Source organism: Porites lutea, chromosome 13, assembly GCF_958299795.1.
Source record: "Porites lutea chromosome 13, jaPorLute2.1, whole genome shotgun sequence".
NCBI lineage: Eukaryota > Metazoa > Cnidaria > Anthozoa > Scleractinia > Poritidae > Porites > Porites lutea.
This window is the reverse complement of record NC_133213.1, coordinates 21667255-21690228: the sequence shown is the minus strand read 5'-3', so window position 1 is coordinate 21690228 and position 22974 is coordinate 21667255. Positions and strand designations below refer to the sequence as shown.

The 22974-nt window shown below is 39.5% G+C and overlaps 1 protein-coding gene across 1 annotated transcript in view; it reads left to right on the top strand.

Moving 5' to 3' along the window:
• The window catches only part of LOC140922549 (fibronectin type III domain-containing protein-like), a 49220-nt gene extending 26529 nt beyond the window's left edge, over window positions 1-22691 (top strand). The window contains exons 4-11 of the mRNA XM_073372526.1: window positions 7192-7512; window positions 8801-8912; window positions 10946-11169; window positions 15686-15979; window positions 17668-17934; window positions 18508-18630; window positions 20384-20581; window positions 22315-22691. Coding sequence (XP_073228627.1) covers window positions 7192-7512; window positions 8801-8912; window positions 10946-11169; window positions 15686-15979; window positions 17668-17934; window positions 18508-18630; window positions 20384-20581; window positions 22315-22691 — 1916 coding nt within the window. The remainder of the gene's footprint in view (window positions 1-7191; window positions 7513-8800; window positions 8913-10945; window positions 11170-15685; window positions 15980-17667; window positions 17935-18507; window positions 18631-20383; window positions 20582-22314) is intronic.
• The last annotated feature ends 283 nt before the right edge of the window (window positions 22692-22974 follow it).

Genomic DNA, 22974 nt, shown 5'->3' with positions numbered 1-22974 from the left:
AGGAAACTTTATCAGGATGATGATGATGATAATGATGATGATGATGACGACCACGATAATGACGATGATACTGACGATGATGATGGTGATCTTAATGGTGATGATGACGACAAAGATAATGATATTAATAGCAAACATGTTCACGGCCACCATAGGGGTGATGAAAATTAATTTGAGCAAACTCGCAACTTTGTTAGTGACTCTGGTTTGGCATTAGAACTTGTAGAACCATGTTCTCCGATTAGAACTGACGGAGAACGTACCGCAAAAAGATGATCTCTTCTATATCTAGAATGTCGTCACTTTTCAAAGTATGAAACATTGAAAAGCTCATTTCATTGAGGTTATGTTTACACTATACGGTATAGATTTTGCGCCGGCATAAAAACCATACCGATAGCGGCTCTGTTCACACATAAGAACGATGATTTCCCCAGTCGTCGCAAATTCTTTAACGGAGCGAAGCCGCGCCGTGACGATCTCCAAAGTGGAGAGTCACATATCGGATAGGTGTACACACTGTAATGGATAGCTTTCCGTGTCGACAGGAAGAGCTATTCGGCATAGTGTGAATATGGCCTATTTACGGTTCCTAGGGTGACTAACGTGCAAGGAAGGCGAAGCTTTCTTCATCGTTAGAACATACTTGTCTGTAACTTTGACAATTACAACTACAGAAATATTGTTCACAGCAAAGTTGAGGCCGCGTTATACGCTTTACCTCTTTTCATTATTCTCGCCATTGCCCTTCCCCAGCAAAAGCCCCAGCTACAACAGCTAGTGGGTGGGAAGGTCTCAGCATTGCGTGACGACTCGAAGAGCGGCTGTTTTAGGATTAACCTGGGCCCAGGCTCCGCATTGGGGGAAAAGGCGAAAAAGATCGGCGAGCGGAAGTCTGGGGAGAGGAATGCCGCCGCCCTTTCAGTAGTTTCCGCGTTCGTGTCGTGGCCGCTTAACACTTAAAGTCCAGTTTAATATATAGAGTTCTGTTTATAACAGAAGGAAGGAGGAAGAGTTGAAGCGATTACTGTGAGTGCAGTGAGAGTCACGATTACGAACATCCTGTTCGCTCTCGCCTTTCTTTGTTTCATTTCTGTTTGTACGACATAGATTGTATCAAATAGCACTGCTGTAGCACAGCTGGCAGCAACCCCACGAAACTCAAGTTGTAGCAGTTAGGAACCATAATACAGGGGCACCCAACGAAAAAATATTTCAAAACCACTTAAACATAGCATTTTTAAACGTATTATAGTATTTAACGGTAGATATAGGCATATTTATATCCCCTAAAAATTTTTCATCTGTTCGGGTTTCCTAGCTGAAAGTCTAATGATCCGAAAATTATAGGAATCCAAACTTACCTTTTCAAAAATTTTAGCCAGAAAAAAGGCTCCCGAAATTCTAGGTGACCTTTTTAGTGTAAAAATCCGTTAAAAATGGGCAATTATACCATTTTTTAGATGCTCGAAAATCCTAGGAGAGGCAGGCAGGCAACAAATTTTACAAAATATGTTCCGAAAATTCTAGATCTCAAATCGTCTTCCGAACAGATATTTTCCGAAAATTGACGTTGGGTGCACCTGATAATAGCTGGGGATGAGATTGCATTATAGAGTCCTTATACAATTTGGCTAGATTCCCTCGTGTATCTATCTTTAGTAGCAGTAAGGCCTAGGCCAAGCGTCGAACTTTTCATGAAACGAACCAACATTCAGTAATTAAAAAGATTGTCTGTTGGGTCAGACGTCGAACTTAGGACGCGTCGAACCAATCACCTGAATCAGATCACTGATAAATTTTCTCCTGAACGAGGTTAAACATACTTTATCGTATAAAGTTTTAGTTTATTAGTTTAGCTCGTCGAATGTGAAGATCGACGTTTGTCGCGGAGAAGATCTTCAGACGTTCTATCCGTCTGAAGCAGACGAAGAGAACGTGATGGACGATACAAAGCTCATTAAGACGAACTTAACTGAGCCCGGCGTCGAACTTTTCATGAACGTAACTCACCATTATATATAAGTTTTGTTCGTCTCATGAAAAGCTCCACGTTTGGCCTAGGTTTAAGTCTTTTATACCCGTTTTAAAAACTTAAGATGCAAACCTTGGCGATCGGAGCAGGTGGTCGTTTTTGCGCCTATTTGCATTTGTTTGAATCTCCCACTGAGATTATTTTCATTAGTTACTCACGGGCCATGGTTTTGTTTCTGATTTCAATACTGTGCTCTTTATCCTTCTGAGGTCGCAAAATGTTAAGAGAACCAAAATTAGGCCCAGTTCAAACGTCGAATTTCACATGTGCCGAACTTAATTCCTATTTTAGTCGACTTAAGAGCGGCCGTTAGTAAATATCGCCTGGGGGTGTGCAAAATGAAAAAATCGAAAATCCCCAAACTTTGTCAGAATATAGGTCTAGGTAAACTATTTCTAGAAAAATAACATCCATTGGATTATTATTTTACGCGTATGGCGACCGAGTCGGTTCGGCGGCTCTCAGATCAGTTTTCACAGGCTCAAGACCATATATTACTTAAAAATCGTTTACAAATTAAAGAAGAGACAAAATCTGCCTCTGAAAATCTTAATAGAAAGAACACAACTTAACCAATAGTTTCGATGTGAAATTTTCTTATTCGACAGGAAATCTAATCTTTTCGGATTTTTAAACATTTTATTTATTTTACCGATTTTTGACAGACATAAGATTGGCAAATTTCAGACACAAAAATCACTACTTGGCTTTTAGCCGTAACTTACCTACTTATTTAACGAGCAAGGTAGTGAGAATTTGTATTAAGATCGTCCGTCGTGTATTGTAAACTGTCATGACAGAAAATGTGGATAGTATTTCGTCGATCGGCTGTACTAATAAATCGCTTAAATCACAACCCCGTATTTTTATTTTTCTATGTTCAGTTTTTGGACAATCTGAAATCTGAAATACTTCTTTAGAGGACTTTGTTCGTAGGATTCTCAAGGCTTCTTGTTTGTCAAATCCATTTTAACAATTGGTGGGTGATAAGAGGTGAAAATGTATATACTGGCCGTTTCCTTTTAAAATGCGCCTTTACCTCAATGATATCGCTTTTTCTCATTTTTCGTTGAATGTTGTGCCTTGGTATCCAACCTGGTCTAAAAAGATTGTCTCAGTGTCAGATATTTCGGTCGTAAATTTCATGCCAGTAGAGCAGTAGGGTGAAGTAAGTTTACTTGTTCCGTGAATTTGAAGAAAACTACCATGTCTGGTTTACTTATGTCCCATGGGGAAAAAATATCATCAAACAGTTGATTTAAAGACGATTTTGTTTAAACTTTGTGTTTCACTATATGCGGCCATGAAAATGTTCGAAAGGAAACTGCTGTTTGTGCTCATCGCGGTACCGTGGTTTTTTTACTGATAGTACTTTCCATTAAACTGGAAAGAATTTTATTTGAGGATTAATCTAAGCATTTCGTTTCTTTCTTATTTTTCAAAGGTCTTTGTCGTAAGGCAAACAATCTAGAAATTCAAAATCTTTACTGGAAAAACTCCGTTGGCTGCCTTTAGGTAAACTGGTTAACGTTTCGCCAAGACAAACGCAAGCTGGATGTCTTAGATTCTCCTTCTCCTCCCTTGTAGAGTCTCCTTAGCCCCTCCCTGCCAGTCCTAGGGGCGTAAGAGCGGGCGTATGCTGACGCCATAACCAAATTTTCATCGATAGGTTTCCATTTTCTATAGCAATGGAGGCTCCGCTATAATAAACGAAACATTGTTTTTTTTTTGTTTGTGTTTGTTGCAGGAGTATTTGATTTTTCAGAATGTGGAAGATTATTCTCTGCCTTTCAGTCAACTGTCTTACAACACTGACAAACGGTAATTACGCAAGTAATGAAATTACTGAAGATGTAATGTTTTGAGAAACCTGCCAACGACAACAGGGTGCGAAATTTACGGTATTAAAGTTGTCAGAAATGACCAGATTTTAACAGTGACGAACAAATGGCTGGAAATGGTTGCCCTTTGTAGGGCTGTGATCTAGCAGCGCCCATTGGTTTTGGGTTTTAATACCGTTAATGACAACCATCGTGTGCATTTTTGGTATTGGTTGTTTTGGAAAAAGTTGTTTTAGAAGAAGTCTTGAATTTTGGATCCAAAAATCTGTACGAAATCTGTTTGCACAATACGACGATGTCATCGAATCAAAACAATGTTATCCCCTTCCCACCCCTCATTCAACCAGCGCATACAATCCTTGTGTCAACGAGATTTTATCTATTGTTATAATGATAAGAAAGTGATTGTCACGTTACATGAGTTTATAGCATGCAGCAACAATACATCTCTCCTCTAACCCAGTTTTCTCAGAGTGTCTTCAGAGTTAGTTTGTTGTACCAATATTGACATTATTATGTATATATTTTTCCCGCTATTGAAGAAAGCATCACCCGTGATATTAAAATCTCTCTATTTTGTCTTGCAAAATATACATATATATATATATATATATAATATTAGATATTATCTTTTGTTATATGAACTACAGTTTTTAGAGGGATTTCTGTCACTAAGAAAAACTGATGATATAAATTCAGTGGGTGTCCTTTTGGGTACTGAACTTTCGTATAAGATGAGGAATTATACTTAACCAAAGCAGCTCCATGGCCAAGTAAAGACCAATATAAATGGTATAAAGGAACCACTCTACTGACGTCATCACCACCCTACAAAATAGAGCATGGGGAATTCAGCACATTGATAATTGAGAATGTTGACAATTAAGAATCGAAACGAGGGACGATACACATTTTATGGAGAAAATTGTAACCATACACATGTAATGCAAAAAATTTCTTGGGTAACGCGACGGAAACAGCACCAGCTACAGCAAGAAAATCGATGGGCAAGGCTTGAAACCCGGACCTCCAGATCAAGAGTTCAAGGTCTGTTGATCCGTTGGTCACACACGCTTCCTTATGGGTACTTGTTGCTGGGCCTACAAATAAGCATAAAAGTCACAGTTAACTGCAATGATTCTCTTTGTCTAAATTGCAGGTCAACAGGTGGTAGACCCGCCAAGAATTGTTAACTTTCCAACCAAGGATTTACTTACTCCTGAGGATGTTAAGTTTAGTAGACAAAATGCCTTGAAATTACTATGTGATGCTGTTGGGAGTAACTTGCAATGGACCTGGAAGCACAATGGCACAGCAATTACGACGGGTGGTAAGTTCACCGTTGGTGCCGATGGAACCTTATACGGAAGTTACCTTGAGAGTGCACAGAGTGGACATTACCAGTGTTTTGTCAGGGACACTGTTACTGGAATCGAGATATTCAGCAGGAAGATACAGGTTGCTGTTACGGGTAAGGAGTCATTTCAGTATCTTTGGCATAAGCAGTTGAACAGATCGAAACAAAAAAACAATAAAGCCCAAGGCTGTGCTAATTTTGATGCAGAGCTTGAAAAAAAAAAAAAAAAGAATTACGGCTTGTCCTTTGGGCAAGTAGCCCTCACATTTGGCTTGTCCAAGACCATTTCTTGTGTGACGATAGGCTTTAATTGCCCTTCCAAGCACAAATCGGGGAAATAATCGTTAAGAGAACTCGAGCGACTTCGGCGTAAGAACGACAAGGGGGAAAACTAATTCTCCAACTCGCTTGGCTAGCGGGATAGGAACTCGTCACTATTCCAAGGTACTAGGATCTGCTACAACTGAAAACAGGACAGGACTCAGACTTAGACTTCAACAGTTTAATCTTCAGCTCGTGAACGTAAATCATATAGTACCAAATAAATCCGTAATGTAAAATCGTACAAGCATAAAAATCCGCAATGTAAATCGTACAAGCATGTAACTCCGCAATGTGAATCGAATTGGAAAAACAGGAATAACAGTGCTCTATTTATACCAACCGATCAACTTATTACAACATCACAAAAGGGTGAATAGCAGCGAAAACAACTCTGGATCAATTCAGTTTTAAAGTTCATATGTTAAACTAAATAACTCAAAATCAAATGTCAGTCTAGCAAATGAATTTAGGAAACCTACCAAGAAAGCTGTGTAAAAGAATTCGAGTTTCCTTTGCTCAGGATTCCCTAAAATGTCAAAACTAAAAACTACGAACGGTTGGTATTTGAACAGGCGAAAGGTCTAGTTATTCAGTGACTAAGCTGTATAATTATTCAGAAACAAATTATCCTTTTAAAAGGAAACATTGAAGTAAAATGTGTATAATTTAAGGGAACTAAAACAACTCAATGCAAATTCAATGTAAATTACGGCTAACACAACTTCAAAGGGAATATTTAAAAGCTAGATATGAAATTCGAGGCAAACAAAGAATTCATGGGAAATCCCTCCTTACACTTGTTTGTCTAAAGTGTAATTATATGATTTTGTCAGAGGATGAATTGGCTGAAACCTTCAGTTAAATCAGCTTTAAAAGTTACTTGCCCAGCAAGAATATACCTTTTCCCCGGCGGACTACCGGATTTGACTTTTTTTAGCCCTGCAAAAGGCAAGTAAAAAGTCAGGAGTCCTAGCTTTATTATAACCCTAAGCGAAGTCTTCCACATCGCAAGAGTCAAAAACTCATAGCTGTGGTCTAAGACAAACTGAAAGGAGCCAGGTGCTCTGAACCTGTGAAATCCAAGGTTCAATCACAAATGTACTTAATTCTACTACATGTAAGTGCAACCCTGACTAATTGGGGGTGACTAGAGGAGCCTGCAATTATAATATCCAGGTTGTTATTATGCATGCGTCACATGTATGTAGAGAGCATAGACCTATTCGGCTAACTCAGTGTTGTACCCTATTCAAATCTCCCGGGGTTAAGATTCTTTGTGTATTGTATTTGCATTATAATGTGGCATTCACATTTAAATGATATGGGAACTCCTGAAACAAAACGTTTTATTCCCAAAGGGTTTGAATTGGGTACAACGCTGAGTTAGCCGAATAGGTCAATTCGTTTGGATTTCCACTAAGAATGACTGGAATGCACAGAACAGAATTTAATCATGCATTTGGACCTTCTATCACTTGAAATCTGATCACACGCGTGTTTTGACCATCTGTCGTGTCAAACACACAAAGCACAGCACTGGAGCAAAAGTGTTTTGACCTTTGATTGTTGTCTCACGAACTCCTTAAACTTCCGTTATTACTAGTTTATAATATTTTTCTTGTTTCCTTGGACAGTTGTAGGGACATTCAGCAATCAAAATGAACAGGAGGTGCTTGTAGATCTTGGGGAAGAGTTTAGTTATAATTGTCCACAGCACTCTTCCAGTTATGGTGTTAGCTACTCATGGCAGGGGAAAATCAATACTGTGGACATACAGTTCAAAAGAAATGATCGACGAGCCATTTCACAGACAGGGCAACTAATAATCATGTATGTTACCCAGCAAGACCTTGACGATTTTGCAGAGTATGACAGTCAAGGAATCAGATGTTTTATGACTGGAGAAAACAGATTTGAAAGTTCTGGTATTTTGAAGTTAAAGAAGAAAACTGCAGGTAAATTCTTTGTTTTCTTTTATCACAGAAGGAAATCTCAATGATTGAAAGAGGAACTTTAAATTAAATACATGTTTATATATTACATGTAACATTTTAGGAGTGTCATTTTGACCTGGTGTCCATATAATATTGATTAGGCTTTTCTCTGTTTTCACTACAGTCATGCATTAAAAAAAAAGAAATTGAAACTATTCAATACAGAACATCCAGAATCTTGGAGATGAAAGAAGATAGTTTTCATTTATGAAAAAATCCTCGCCAAGAATCAGGTCTATGCAATATTTCATATGTGACATGTACTCGGAAAAATGTTTTGTCCAAATTGTAAATCTTTGTACAGAGTTTTTAACAAGGTTTTAAGTAGGTGGCAAAAGCTTTGGAGTAGGCAGAGAACTAGAAAAAACGTGCCCTGCCACTTGCATGCATTGAATTTAAAGCGTGAGTTCCTAGAGTGGGTCTGTCTGTAAAAATTTTGAAATCTGGGCCTCTTAGAGTGCATTTCCAGCATTCCGGAGCAAAAATTAGAGTGTTTGAACAGAAGGTAGACATCATCAGCCCAGGGTGGGGGGGGGGGGGGAGGAGGGGGGGGAGGGAGTAATTTCCAAAGAAAATTAGGCGGCAAGTTCATGTGAAATAGCCCGCGAACTTCACCGGCTGTCAGCTCTTATTGAGAACCCGGTTTGTATGGAGATGCCATGTTGGTGTCCCTTTGAGGGGCACAAAAATTAGTATGGTGTTATTTTGAGACAAAGAATATTTAGATCGGAAAATCTCTAAAAAATAAATCGATATGTTTTTAGCCTACAGTACATGAGAGCTTTCCCGGTAGCCAACTTCCTAAGTGCCATGTCACTCAAAAGCTTGGAAATTCAAGCATCCTCTATCACAAAACAAAGAACCCTTTAAAACTGAAAATTTGTATAAATGAAGGTGTCGAGCTGCTGTATTTAATACCTCATGGAATTAAACACTCATCAGAATCGAATTTTGAATTTTGGTGACATCATGTAAAAACTAAGAATTGACAGAGGTTCTCATAATGTTTCTTAATTTATTGAAAAAAAAAAAGGCTTTTCTTGCTGGAAGAATTGTTCGTGGGAATCTTTTGAGGCTAACTTGGAAACATGTAGGTTCTTTATGTTATTATGATTTCTGCCATTTTTTACTGAACAAGTCTTAATAAAAAAAAGGAAGGGGAGATGTTACACGAGATGTATCTTTACTCGTAGGCTATAGCATAAAGCAAGGGTAAATGTTTTACAGAGTATTGTGTATTTTGTCTTAGGTCAAACAGATCCACAGAAACAAAGAGCGCCTTCATGGAGGCTTTTACCTGCTGCCACAGTAACGGCTGTGGAGGGAAGAAATAAAACTTTGTATTGCCTTGCAGTTGGAAGGTTAGTGCATTTACATGTAGGCAAAATAAAATAATAAATAGTAATAAGATAAGGAAATATATACATGTATACATTCTACATAGATAAATAAATAGTTATGATGGACAATTTTCAGAATGAATTCTGTTCATTTAAGCTAATATCAATGGCAGTAGCATTGGATGGGTTTGTTTTCAGAAAATTTAGGCATCCAACTTTTTGGGGTTAAAACTGCAGGCTGTCAATGCAAAAGCTTCCCTAACAGCCAACTGCTTCTTACATCCATTCATTAAAATTGGGTATCTGGTATTAAAAAAGTTGTTCACCTTAAACTACATACAAACATTTACCTCAGCCATTAAACGGTTCATGGTACATTCTATCCATTTCAAATGTCCTGTCTACCAGTTTCTGATGTATTGATTTGCTTTGTGATTAGCTATTCTCTTTGAAAAGAAAGCCAATTGTCCAATAGCATGGAAACAAGTAGATTGTGTGATCGGGCTAGTGCATTCTGTTCTTAACGTGTCGGACAGGCAAGTGAAATATTCTGCAGGAATTCAAATCACAGCAGTATTTTAAGACAAGTGTTTTAAATTCCTGATGTATTCACGTGGATTGAGAGTTGCTTGCGAGCTGGTCTGGCATAGTGAAATTATTACTAACACTAACTATCTTACATGTAATGGTGTAAATATAATCAATAAAAATGTAATGTTAATTAACTATTGATCCTGCTCGTCAAAGGTTTGGGGGGTTAATGTTAAATTGACCCTCGGGCTAGTACTGTACATGCTTGTTAATGGGCAAGACGTAAAGCTGACTCTCTTATATTGCTCCGTACTGTTTAAACGGCTACATTGTAGCTGTTCAGAAACATTATTGCATGAGAGAACTCACAATTTGTTACCAGAATTGATAAGTTTTGTTTTGCTTTTAAATTAGAAAAAAAAAAGAATAATAGTACAGTCAAACCGCGCTATATGGACACCCGCTTAATTTAGATGCCTCATTATTTATTACCGCGGACAGTTTGCTTTGTCCCTGGGGATCCAAAGAAAGCCCTTGCATTTTATTTAAATTCAACCCGCTTAATATGGACATTTTCCGTGGCCTCCTTATTGTCTGTATTAACGGGGAAGGATTCCCATTCACCTTGATAGTCCTCGAAAGTCCTTGAAGTTCCTTTTCAAAAAAAGATACGAACCCTGACTGTAACACAGGTTACATTCCTTTTAGCCAAACTTTTTTGGGGATTTGGATAATCCAGATTGTTCTGATTTTCGTTCTAGCCGGAACAAAAATCTGAAATAAGATTGATCCATACAGCAGCTGCCTGTTGCTCCGATCTTCTTCTCAATTTCAACGCATCCTTTGTTACTTCTTTCTGCTAAATTAAGCATCTTCTCGTAGAGAGACGGAAAGAAAATTAGCTCTTTAACTAGTGGTGGTTCATACTGGAACTCATCAACCCAAAATTATCTGGAATTTGATTAAAGAAAATTCAGAAGACAATTACGAATTCTCAAGCGCTGAGAAGCGCGTTCTAAACACACACAGACATTTGACAGTATAGTTTTACAGTGAGAAAATCCAAGCGTTTTCTCTGCCTAACGGATTTAGAGTGACAGTGGAACTTGAGTTAAATATACTACAATCCTTTAGTGGCATAGAACAACAGGGGAATATGAATAACTTTTGCCTGAACTAACCTTGACCCGCCGTAATAACTGATGAACGAGCACATTTTTGCGATCGAAAAGCAGTTTCATTAAATGGAACAAAGATATGAAACCAGATTGAGATACCAATCTGAACGATCTTCGTTCAGAGGTAGATCGTTCGGATTGCAATCTTAGATTGGTTTGGTCCTTAATGGAACAAAAAATCGAATTTTCGATCGTAAAATCCGGATTTAGATTGGCTAAGAGGAATGCAACCACACCAAAACAGTGCCTAACCACAGGAATCCTTGCAGTTTAGTGATTGACAAAACTAAATGTAGTTGGCATTTTATAGTTCAAAGCCATTGCCCGTTATCTTGCTACTTGCAGACCTGTGCCAACGATGGCTTGGAAAAAACAGAACAAAGGTGGAAACTGGCAAAACCTTGTACATGGAAAAGATAGTTTTGAGATTGCTACTACTTTCCAAGGAAGACTGCTTAACATTATATCCGTTAAAGAGGACATGCACGAGACCAAGTACCGTTGTGAGGCTGAGAATTCTCAAAGTGCTGGAACCCCCTTGGTCTATAATATAGAGCTGAATGTTGAAGGTAAGTGACCTTAGGGCTGTCTCAAGCTCATGGACCAATCCCTTTAATGATCAAATTAAGGTGGCTGAACACAGTTTTGGGGGTGGTTAGGGGTAACTCGCGTGACAGCGCGTGTTTTAAATTAGAGAAACAAACATGGCGGCGAAAAAGGCAATGGTACACAGAAGACGATTTCTCAAAATCTACTCATTAAAATTTTGTGATATTTGGCCGAATTTTTGCTTTTATCGTATTTTGAATAATGAGAACTTTAAAATGGAAGTTGAACAGACGAATTTTGTGACACATTTAATAATTACAGTACAATTGTATTATTGATCATCTAAAAACCCGTCTGTTAAAATTTGGTCAAATAAGTTTCAAATGGTGATGATTAATAATATAGTAAGCTGTGTGCAAGTTTATAGGAAAATCTAATGAACAAATTTTATGTAAACGGAGAAAAAGTGAAAGTTTAAGGTTGTATTCAATTGTTCATGTTGCCACGGAAACTACAAAAACGTCACATTTTACCTGTCAATCAGAATCTTTTATCAGTATATTTTTCAATTGCCAAGTTTGAGCTTGTGAGCTGCAACCTTTCTCTTGCCATGATTTGGCAAATGACATGTACACACAAACTGCCAAAACTGTGTTCAACCACCTTAAGCACTTCAGTCTTACTGTCACACTAAATCACCGCCTGGTCAGCTTAGTTGGGACACTCACTTGCTGGTCTGCCAAGTGATAGGTCATGGGTTCAAACCCCCAGCTGGACCAACACTCAGGGTCTTTAAATAACTGAGAAGAAAGTACTGCCTTTGTAATAACCTCTGCAAACGGTTATTTTTTCTTTTTTTCTCGGATAAGGATCAAAAACGGTATGTTCTGTCTCAAAGCACTTTCACTTATCTGGTTCTTCCTATAGTAGTGAGACGTAAAACCAGAACCCAGACCACTGTTCCAAAAGAGTAGGGGACGTAGACCCCAGTGATGTGGCAGCTCTTTCCTGGGACGGGTGGGTATCTGTAGGGACTGATCTTAATAATACACTATAGGGATGTCGTAATTGGTACCTTAACAGCACTGATTTTGTTACCTCTGCGTCCTGCTTCCATGATGCATAAAAATCCCCAAAGACACAAAATAATTTATGGTATGCGTCCTGTAGGATGCAAAGAACGATCGATCGATTTGAAGATTCCTTTTTGGTAGAATACCCGTTTGGTGTGATTTCTGTGGCCTCTGTTCTTTAAAGATGCATACCGTAAAATTCCGAAAATAAGCCCCTCGATGTATAAGCCCCCCAAACCTCCATGTATAAGCCCCCCAAACCGGTAATGCAAAAAACCCTTCGTTAAATTGCCCCTCCAAATATAAGCCCCCCGGGGACTTGTACTCGGAAAATTGCCCTAAAATACAAAGTAAAACAAAGCCAAAACGGTAAATTTACTTCCAACTATAAGGCTAGCCCTGTCGATTTTGAAACGCAAATTTACCTCCGTAGATAAGCCCCTCCGAATAGCCCCTCCAAAAATAAGCCCCTCAGAAAGGGCGTTTGAAAAATATAAGCCCCGGGGCTGATTTTCGGAATTTTACGGTATTTGTTTTAGTTTTTTTCTGCTTTAAACAAGGCAAATTAAGGATTCAATCTACCCCGATAACTCGAACCCCCGCTTAAACTCGAACTGTTGTTTGTGTCCCTTCAGAGTTCGAGTTACCAGGGTTCTACTGTACTTAACACAATGCTTGCACAGTCTTGATAAGTCCTTCAATTCCATTTTTCCTTGAAAAGTCATTGAATTGTCTTCAACTTTAAACCTTAGTGGCCCGGAAAGTGTTTTTTGATGCTTCTTTGTTGTCTATTAGACAACATAAACATAGCTCAGAGAATTTAAATGTTATTACATAAAGCACTCTTCATTTTATGCACTAATTTACCATAAATTTAGGACAAGTGAACTGAAAAATGTAGAGAAGTTGGTAAAGCAAACAGTTCAAGCCTTAAACTCTTGTTTGAACAGACTGGGAATGTGCATTTTTGTACAATCTGTGAAAGTATATTCCTGGTAGGTGGTCCTTGAAAATCGAATGTGGACCTCAAAAAATCCCTTTAAAGTCATTGAAAAATGGTTGCAATGTTTTGTATGACCCCTGTAATATGTAGACATTTTTAATGTGATTGGGCATAATTATTTTAAAGAAAAGAAAGTTGGTGATGATACAATGCAACTGATTATTTCATTGATTCTCTTTACAGTTGCTCCAAAGTTTACAGCAGAACCTCCGTCACAACTTGAAATTAATGTTAATGGGACTGGCAACTGACATGCGATGTATTTGCAAACCCTTCGCCATCTTTTAAGTGGTACAAGAATGGGAAACAACTCACAGCATCAACGTAAGTTTTGTAACAATATTTTCTCTTAGTACACGCTTTGCGAATTGGTCAAAAAAAGGCCACACCCTGTTTTTATTCTCACACATTGTTTTGAGTGCTAACTTTTGATTTTTTCTAGATTTCATTTGAAGAGTCAGGGAAAAAAATTGTATAAAGGCATGAACAAAAAATATGTTCTCCAGCACCAAAAAGCTGAAGAAAATATGAAGTGCAAGGTGAAAGCAAATTATTTAGAGGTCAACGGTCAAAATTGGGAAAGGTTCTCCTACTGTTGTTGTTTTTGTTGTCCCTGGAGGCATGATGACAAGTATAGTTGCACTGATGAGAAAAATCAATTTAAACTTGACATAATCTGCGAAAACGGCCGTTTCTCCTCGCTTTTCGCCGCTGAGGACGTTCCGTGAGAAATAACGTCTGCGACTCAGCGACAGAAATTCCGTACTGATGACGTAAAATTGTTTACAAATGACGGGCAAAAGACAAAAGGCAATACAAAAGGCCACGAAGGTCAAATTAGCCTCCCCCGCAGACATTCTTAGGCGTGCGTCACGCGTTCCTTCCCCACGTGGGGAATGAACACGTGAAGCACTCCTAAGAATGTCTGCGGGGGAGGCTAAGGTCAAATGTAAACACGATGAATCTCTAACAAAACGGTAAAAAAATTGGTGGAACATATTCTTCTCTAGGAGAAGCATTTGAGTTTTGCCGGAGCTCGTTCGCAGATGAACACCACACTTTAGTAAAATCGACCAGGAGAAAAAAAAAATTGAAATAAATTTTGTTGTGGAAACCCATGACTACCGGATATATTATATAAACATTGATTTACGTCATCAGTATGGAATTTCTGTCCCTGAGTCGCAGACGTTCCTCCACGTGAAACATTCCTAGCGGCGAAGAGCGACGAGAAACAGCTGTTTTCGCCGGCTAAACTTGACAGTGTTCCACATAAACCTCTCCTCCCTTGCCCCTATTTTATTACTAGTCGCGGGTCCCTGGAGGGGTACTCCCATACATTACCTATACGGGTATGTGCCGCCCAACGGGGTCGTGGTTTTGAAGCTCCTGATATAGAACGGGGTATCCATTTCAGAGGCGTTTTCTAGAACGGGGTATAAAAAATTGTGGATCATGGCTTTATCTTCTGCTTAAAATTGTTGCTGATTATGAAGAAGCATTTATTTGATGTATAAGTCGAGAAAATAAAGAAATATCTTTTTAAAAAAAACACGGTTATTTCAATTTACGAACTTTCTAGAACGGAGTATAAAAAATTGGCCCATTTCTAGAACGGGGTATCAATTTTAGGGGAATTTTTTTTTAGAACGGGGTGCCAATTTGGAGTCCCTGGCGGCACATACCCACCCAAAAAATACCCAAGTGCCCCCCCCGGGTCGCGGGTACAGTTTCAGTATGTTACTTACAATGGAAATAGAGGATATTACATGGCCGCGCGGAGATACGAAGTTTCTCTTCAAGTGTTGAATTATTTTGCGAGTGAGCGCAGCGAACAAGTGAAATATTTTTCAGCACGAGAAGAGAAATTTCGTATCTCCAAGCGGCCAGAAACACCCAAGCTTTTTCACTTTATTAGTTTTTGCTGTGAACGGCGCGATTTATTACATGTTATTTTCACACGTGAAGATATCATGTTTTCGCGCGAAACTCAAGTGGTATTTTATTGCTGTTTATACAATGAAAATGTTGTATTTCACAGTGTACAGGTAATATTAAATGGCAAAAAGTTGGTTCTTAAGAATGTGAGGTACCCGGATGAAATTGGAATTTATCAATGTGAGGCGGAGAATCCACATGGAATGATCGTGTCTTCCACATATGTCAACGTTCTAGGTAAGCACTTGGAAAATTGCATAAATAGTAAAATTTCCACTCTAGATAATACTGGCGTGTTAGATAAGGAAAACTTAACATTGCAACTTTTGTATGAGATGAGGAATACTAAACATCAGCTTGGATGCAGGAAAAAGAAACAAACAAACCGCAAACAAAAAAGGTTTAGATCACCGCACAAACTTATGTAATAAACACTGCCTTTTGCGCCGCTCTCGCGTTTTGAGTCTGCCAGTATTTTCCTTAAGGGTAAAATTTCTCGCACGTGAATTTTTCTTTTTGCAGGCATAAAACCATCTTTCGCGGAGTCCGGATTTGGTCCATTCTACTTGTTTAAAGGCACTGAAGGGCGATTGAAGTGTAATCCAAAAGCAGCTCCACGGCCAACTAAAGACCAATATAGATGGTATAAAGGAACCACTCTACTGACGTCATCGCCACCTTACAAAATAGAGTATGGGGAATACAGTACATTGATAATTGACAATGTTGACAAGAATCGAGACAAGGGTATTTACAAATGTTATGCAGAGAACTTCTTGGGCAACGATGAGGCAACAGAAACAGCTACAGTTCTTGGTGAGAATGTCATGCACATATGTCTCTTAAATAAGCGAGCTTTAGATATGGCTCAGTCCATGTCTAGTACTAGACTGCATCGCAGAGGTACTCTAGCCCCGCAGGTTCAGTTCCATCTGTGGCGCAGGCTAGTCCAATACGAGTATGTCTCTAAAATTTTGAGTCGGCCAACTGTTTTTCGGTATAGTAAAACAGAAACAAAAAATATGGAATACTTGGGCTCCACTTTTTTTCTTAGATAAAGTTGAAGTTGAAGGTCTCAGTGAATTACGGCAAATCAGTAATATAAGTTTTTGTATTTTTAACTTTATAGTCAAGTAGTTTCTTATAGTAATATAACTTTACACATGATTCCTAGGAAGACCATGTAAAAGTGATACGATTTCGTGTATAAGTAAAGATTGATGATGATCATCATCATCATCATTCAGTGGCGGATCCAGGGGAGCCCCCCCCCCCCCCCACCCCGCCCTTATTCTTAGACCAAACTGAGGCCCAAAGGGCCGAAAAAATATATTTTTTGAGACCGCCACTCCCCCCCCCCCTCCTCCCCTCCCCCCCCTTTATATGAATTTCTGGATCCGCTACTGTTATTCCCCAGTTGGGAAACAGGCAGAATACCATCCCAGCTATAAACTCCTCAGTTCTGCCCTTTCACCCTCCTGGGGGTGAAAACCCCGGTCGTTTGATTTCTATACTCAGTTACATGCATACTGAGCAAGCATTTCCGGTGGTTTAATAGTAGTCTGTGGTCTGTATTAGGAATCAACGCATCGTACATGCATGCCTTTGAGTACATACAAAACATAAACCTTACATTATTTGTAACCTTTAAGAAGGCATGCTCGCCTTTGCTACTGTTATAATTTGTGCCATACAGCCAGGTTTTCAAGTAATATAACAAGCATGAGAGGCAGTGTTTCATCACCAGATGAAACGCTGCGAGGAGAGTTGAAAACACGACGCGCAGCGGAGTATTTTTCACGAACTTCGAGATGTTTAATCTAGTGATGAAACACTGTGTCGAATGCTTGAGATTACTCCTCAAACAAAATGAATTATTAATGAGTTTGAGAAAAAATCGTCCGGATTGTCTCGAGCGCCCGAGGCATCTCAACATGTGTTCAGGTGGTTGAGATGGTCATATGCGAACACCTGTGACGCCATGTGGGACGATCGGACGATTAGGCGATCAGAATTTTACTTTGGTCACTATTGGGATTGAAAGGGTTTAGGCACGCAAGCTTCACTACCACAGTAAGTGTCAAGCCGGGAGAAAAGGTTCGCTCTTTTAAAAGTCAATTAAATTGTCATTTCTTATTCCTCCTTTTAGAACCTGGTACCCGGGGCGGGGGGGGGGGGGGGGGGATTCTGCATGTGAAAGGGGTGGGGATGCTCGTCGTCTCGCTTAGGGGTGTAAATTTCGGATTTTGGTCTCACTTAGGGTGTTCTGGGCAAAACGCCATCATATTTAGCCGTGAAGGTCTCGTTTAGGGTCGCACGCAAAAAATATAAAAATATATTTATTGTCTATGTTTCAACATGGTCTCCTTTAGGGGTCAAAAAAGCCTGGGCCACACCCAGATCTGTCTCCTTTAGAGGTTTAATTCAAAATTTCCGACGAGCATCCCAACCCCTTTCATATGCGGAGTCCCCCCCCCCGTCCCCCGGGCCTGGTCCACCATCAGAATTCAACGTCTATGTTTTCGCAAAATATATCCTGGTTACATGGAACGGCGTTGTTACAAAATACCGAGTGAGGTTGGCGCAGTACGAAGGTTCGCAGCCTAGCGACGATCTTCAGGTATCCTGGCAGGAAGTCGGGCCAGGCGTTTTTAGGAAGCTGCTGGACAATCAGACGCCGGAGAGAAATTATGTTGTAGAAATGGAAGCAGAGACAAGCAAAGGGTGGGGAGATAAAGCCAGAAAGACAACTCGAACTGTGGCATATGCTCGTAAGCAATTTTTCAGCATTTTATTGATTAGTTCTGGAGTCAACTCTCTCATTGCGGTGACCTCGCTGAGGGCTTAAAAAGACCCTTGAATTTTTACTCCATGTCAGTTGCAGGCTTCTCTTAATTACGTTTTAGTTACAATCAAACTTGCCTGGCCCCTTTACCATCGAGCAAGTGAGTATGAAATCTTTCTTGCCCGGAAGGAAAATCTAATGGTCCCAGACACTCAGACGGGGCATGCATTCTTTGAGCCATCCCCCCCTATTATGGATACCTTGATAATGGTGACGGTAGTTAAATCCCCGGTAAAACTGCATCGCACTTTGAGGTGCTTTTCTTTGCCCTTACTTCACGACGACGATCCGCGAAATTTGCTAATGCGAGGCACCACAAGCTCAGAATTCCTCGCTGTTTCAAATAATAATGCGCCCTTCTATTCTAGAGCGCGTGCAATCCTCGCGCCTGCGTGTATGTTAACACTAATGGCCACAAGTGGACTGTAGGGGATCTTCAGCTTGTTATGAATTCCGTTAAGTTATATTTAGATGCCTGTAAAATGATTATTTTTCTCAGCTCCAGCCAAACTAGAAAGACCCACCGCTGAGGGAAACGCTGTGGATAAAGTAAGAGTTACCTACAAATTTGGCCTGGGTGGAGGTTACACGCACGAGTTCTTGGTCATGTATCGAAGGAAATGTAAGCATTTTTAAAGATGTTAATAAATGAAAGCTCGTTAACCCCTACACACCCAGAGTAAATGACTGAGGACTGTTAGATGGTTCTAACATTTGAGTATATCATTCTATCTTTTGAGCCTGCAAACAAAATCTATGGTGTGACAATTCAAATGAAACCTCTATGGTAGTACTTTCACTTTGTACTATTCATTTCTGTTAATTTTTTTTCTTTCTCTTTTTTTTCACATTGTTCAAATTAATTAACTTTGGAATTTTTGCCACTTTGGGAGTGAAAGGGTCACGCGTTACTGGCAAAGTCGACGCTCTTTTACAGACAACTTCTATCATGACGGACACCTTTTTCTTCAACCGTTGTCTTTGGCTTTCCATAAGGCTGACACCTCTGTGGGACGGAGGCTGAGTTGCTAAATTAAGTGTTACATAATAATTCAATAAGTAAAAATATGGTGACGTCGAGTTTGACGTTCCCAGTTAATTCTTAGAAAATTTCGCTTAGTTTGGCAGTCATAGCTGAACAGTTTGGAAGTTATTCAACTTTTTAGTTGGGGGGGGGGGGGGGAGGCTAACCCCTCCGGTATTACTTGGGTTAAACGAACAAACCAATTTGTAATTGGAGGGGTGAAAAATTTTTATATGTTGTCATGAAATTGCACGAGTAAGAAGATGAAGAAGAAATGAAACGCCTTCCTCAGTTAAGTAACAAGTAATAGTTGACACTACAGCTGCCCCCGTTCTGTATATTGTCGGTCAATAGTATTCTTGCTCGTTGTGTAGCTCTTTGAAATATACCGATTCATAATGAAGATTTTCACACATATTCCATACAATAGGTGAGATAAATACAGGAAACGCAAGGTTCCATACACAGTTTCAGCTCGATTTACACAGCTTTGATCAAAACATTCTCAGTTTCGAGAATAGTTTATTTTAAACCATAAGAAAAGATTTAATTAGAAGTTGAACTTTTCGCTATTTCTCTTTCACTTTTTACATTCAGTTCATTTTATTTGCCGGAAAGTAAGCCTTAGAAATTAAAAGGACGTTTGATCGATTCACGCTCGCGCATTCTAGTCTTATTTGAAACTTTATAACGGAAGGACATCTGTGAGCAGGGAATAAGTCAACACAGAATTTGATTGTCGGCGAATTTCTGTAATCGTCCATCGTTCGGCTAGTGATAAGCTAGCCGTTGTTCACTCGTCTTGCTTGTTTGGGGCTGAGTCTTATTCCGGTCAAAGAGAGAGAAAGAGTGTCTGGCTGGGTTTCCAATATAAATTAAAGATTTGTGAACTCGTGTCAGGCAAACTCTCAAGTGTTTGTATATACACAATTAAACGCACCTTATAACCTCATCTGCGTGTGTCTCTTGGTCCATAACTTTCAAAACAACTGCTCCACAGAATGTCACTGCGTAACGCAAAAGAGTATCGAAGTATGACTGCACAATAAATGTCACAAAATCTACCTGAGCGGTCCCTTCGGGATTTTCTGTCTTTACGTCATCCTAACCATTTCGTACTTGCGGGCGCAAACAATAGAAACGTCATCATTACCTACCGATTCCTCGCGGCCCCTATTCAAGCAAATCGAGATTTTTTCTATATTGACTGTATGACTGTATATTTCAACTGTAAGTACTTTCCTTAAAATACGCGCGAGTTACTTGAGTGCCTCCTCGAGATGTCGCCTTCTGGGCGAAATCCCTGCGGGGGCAATTATCTAAAATTCTGTATTATTAATTTATTTTGTAGTGGAAGGAGAAGCTTTTCAGAACACCAGCTGGGTAAACCATTTTGAAACGCAGAGCATCGAGATCGAAGGCTTAAATAACGAGCTTTACGAGTTTAAAACTGTTGGCAGAAATGATTATGACAATAATAACGTCAATTCAAGATCAGAGAGCCCCGCCAGTGACGTCACGGAAGGACGACCTCTCCCGTCAACAACCAGTAAGTAGCAGACTTCACTCTCAGAAGAAAATGCTACAATGGGCGACAAAATTAATTAAGACACTTTTTCCCTAAAGGGTCCCTCTTACGTTTTGCCGACTGCCTATTTCGAACCAATTTAACAAACAGCTCCAAGTAGGCTTTCGAGATCAATTGGTTAGAGTGCAGCAGTCTCGAAGATTCATAATCTGACGGTTAATTCAAACTATAACGGCTGCCTCGCCTTCTTCTTCTTTAACAAATTAAAAGTTACACTGAGCGAAACAGTTTAAGATCGTGCTAAAAAGTCGCCACTGCGCTCATTTCGTCTCCTCGAAACGTCAGTGTCCACTGCGACTTCAGATTGAAGATTATGCACTAATGAAAACGTACATGCGATCTACGTACGATACTGAGATAGGCTGATCCCTAGCTCTAATGCACACAAGCCAAACATGTAGAGAGGTGCTCGCATCTCTATTGAACTTGAGAATAGATTCCTTTTATTAAGAATTCAAAAACGCTTATCACGGTACAGATATCCTCCCAGATGCTGGCCATGACACATCAACTATCTTCTTTCACTCTTGTTACCGTTCGTTGATAACTCTCGCTGCTAACTTTACTCACTCATTTAACGTAAGAACATTTTCAATCAAAATGGAACGGCTGTAATTGTTTATTCAGCGTTGACATGGCTTGCTACTCTCTCAACCACCCTCCCCTGCCCCTTTAGGATTTCTACACGTCCCTGCATAACGAATAAAGACGCCTAATTGGATAATTAACAATTATTCGCCGAATGCGAAGTTAATATTCAACAGTATTAACTAAGTCTTAGGTGGAAATTGTTTTATTATATACACACGAAGTGATCTCAGCAGAAGCGGAAAAAAAAACATTAACAAAACGATTAGTTTGATTGACGTGTGAATTCATGCGTGATCATGTAGCCGTTAACAGTAGATGCGCAAAAGTTACATCTTTACAGTATCTTCAAAAATTGAAAATCATAGTTTTAATCTTTTTGTAAGCTTAAGCATCAATGGTTTAAAAGAAACCGTCGAAAGTTTAAATTGCCATTCTTTCTGAGAAGAAACGTAGAGATTTATTTGCCTCCGTCAACTCAACGTAAATGAGAAAGTTTTTTTTTTTGTCGCTTCTTGCAAATGCTGTAACAGCGACCACGATCGAGGTGAGTGTTGTTTATTCACAGTGTTCTTTGCCTTGTTAACTAGCTGCCACGTACAATCTTCGAAAATATATGCCTTCCTTTTTTTTCCATAAATTAACTTCTATTTATGGGCAAAATTGGTCTTGCGAGGAAATCCCGAGTTCACAAAAAGGTGACAAAGCAGCCTCGGCAATTTTGCTGTGTAGTGGAAAACATTGCTTCGAGCGTATAAAACGTCAGCTACAGTAAACCACTTCACAGTAAACCACACTGTTCAATCACCGTGAAGTCTTTTCTTACCTTCAGAATCATCAACACCAGGATATTCTTGCATTTTCAAAAATTTGTTACTCTGAAACTTTGGCAGAACACCCAGTTTACGACAGCGAGTTTGTTTTTCTTTATATTCACCGCCTAGCGCAGTGAATATTTAACAATTTTTCCTCGAACCCAAATTGGCTCTGAGTCAATAGCCCATGAGGCCGAAGGCGGAATGGGCTACATCAGGAACGAAAGCTACTTGACGACTCATATAACGACCACAGGAGGAACAATGGTTTTACCCTTTTTCTTATCACAGAGTACGGTCTTCAGTGCTACCACTGTGTGTCAACTAAGAGTTGGGATGACTGTGCCTCTATCCAGAAAGTGGTGGCCTGTGATTCTGGTAACGAAACTTGCGCCAATATTCATCACCATTCAACATCGGGAGACCTGGCGATGTCAGTAGAAGGTTATGCCAGAAAATGTAGTGCAAAATCAGCCTGTGACAACGAGGAGCTCTGCAAGGCATTTGCTCCAAAAGGAGCTACGATCAAGAAGTGTAAAGTCAACTGCTGCGAGGGTAACCTGTGCAATGGAGCCAGAGTACCACTGGCCAGCGCGATTCTGCTCCTGGCATGCGCCCTTTTAGCGTTCTTTTGTTCAGAAAGTGCAAGTTGTGAAGTTTTGAGATAGCTCTTTGGATTAGGGCGAGAAGTGGTTTTATAGTTCTGTTGTAGCGTACAAGTAAACGTTATCTTAATTTTATGTATCAAGTCTTGTTTTAGCAAAGTGAATTCTGATTCTGAGGAAGGAAACCATATCATGGAGAAGCAATTTTTTTAGCATAGCATTTAAGCAATAGAAAACGTTTTCCGTGTTTGCATAGCCTAATATAAACACTCCAGGGGTTGGGAGAATTCCAGACAGTTATGCAAACCCGTAAAATAACTTTCCCGAGAAAAAAACGCAAAACTCT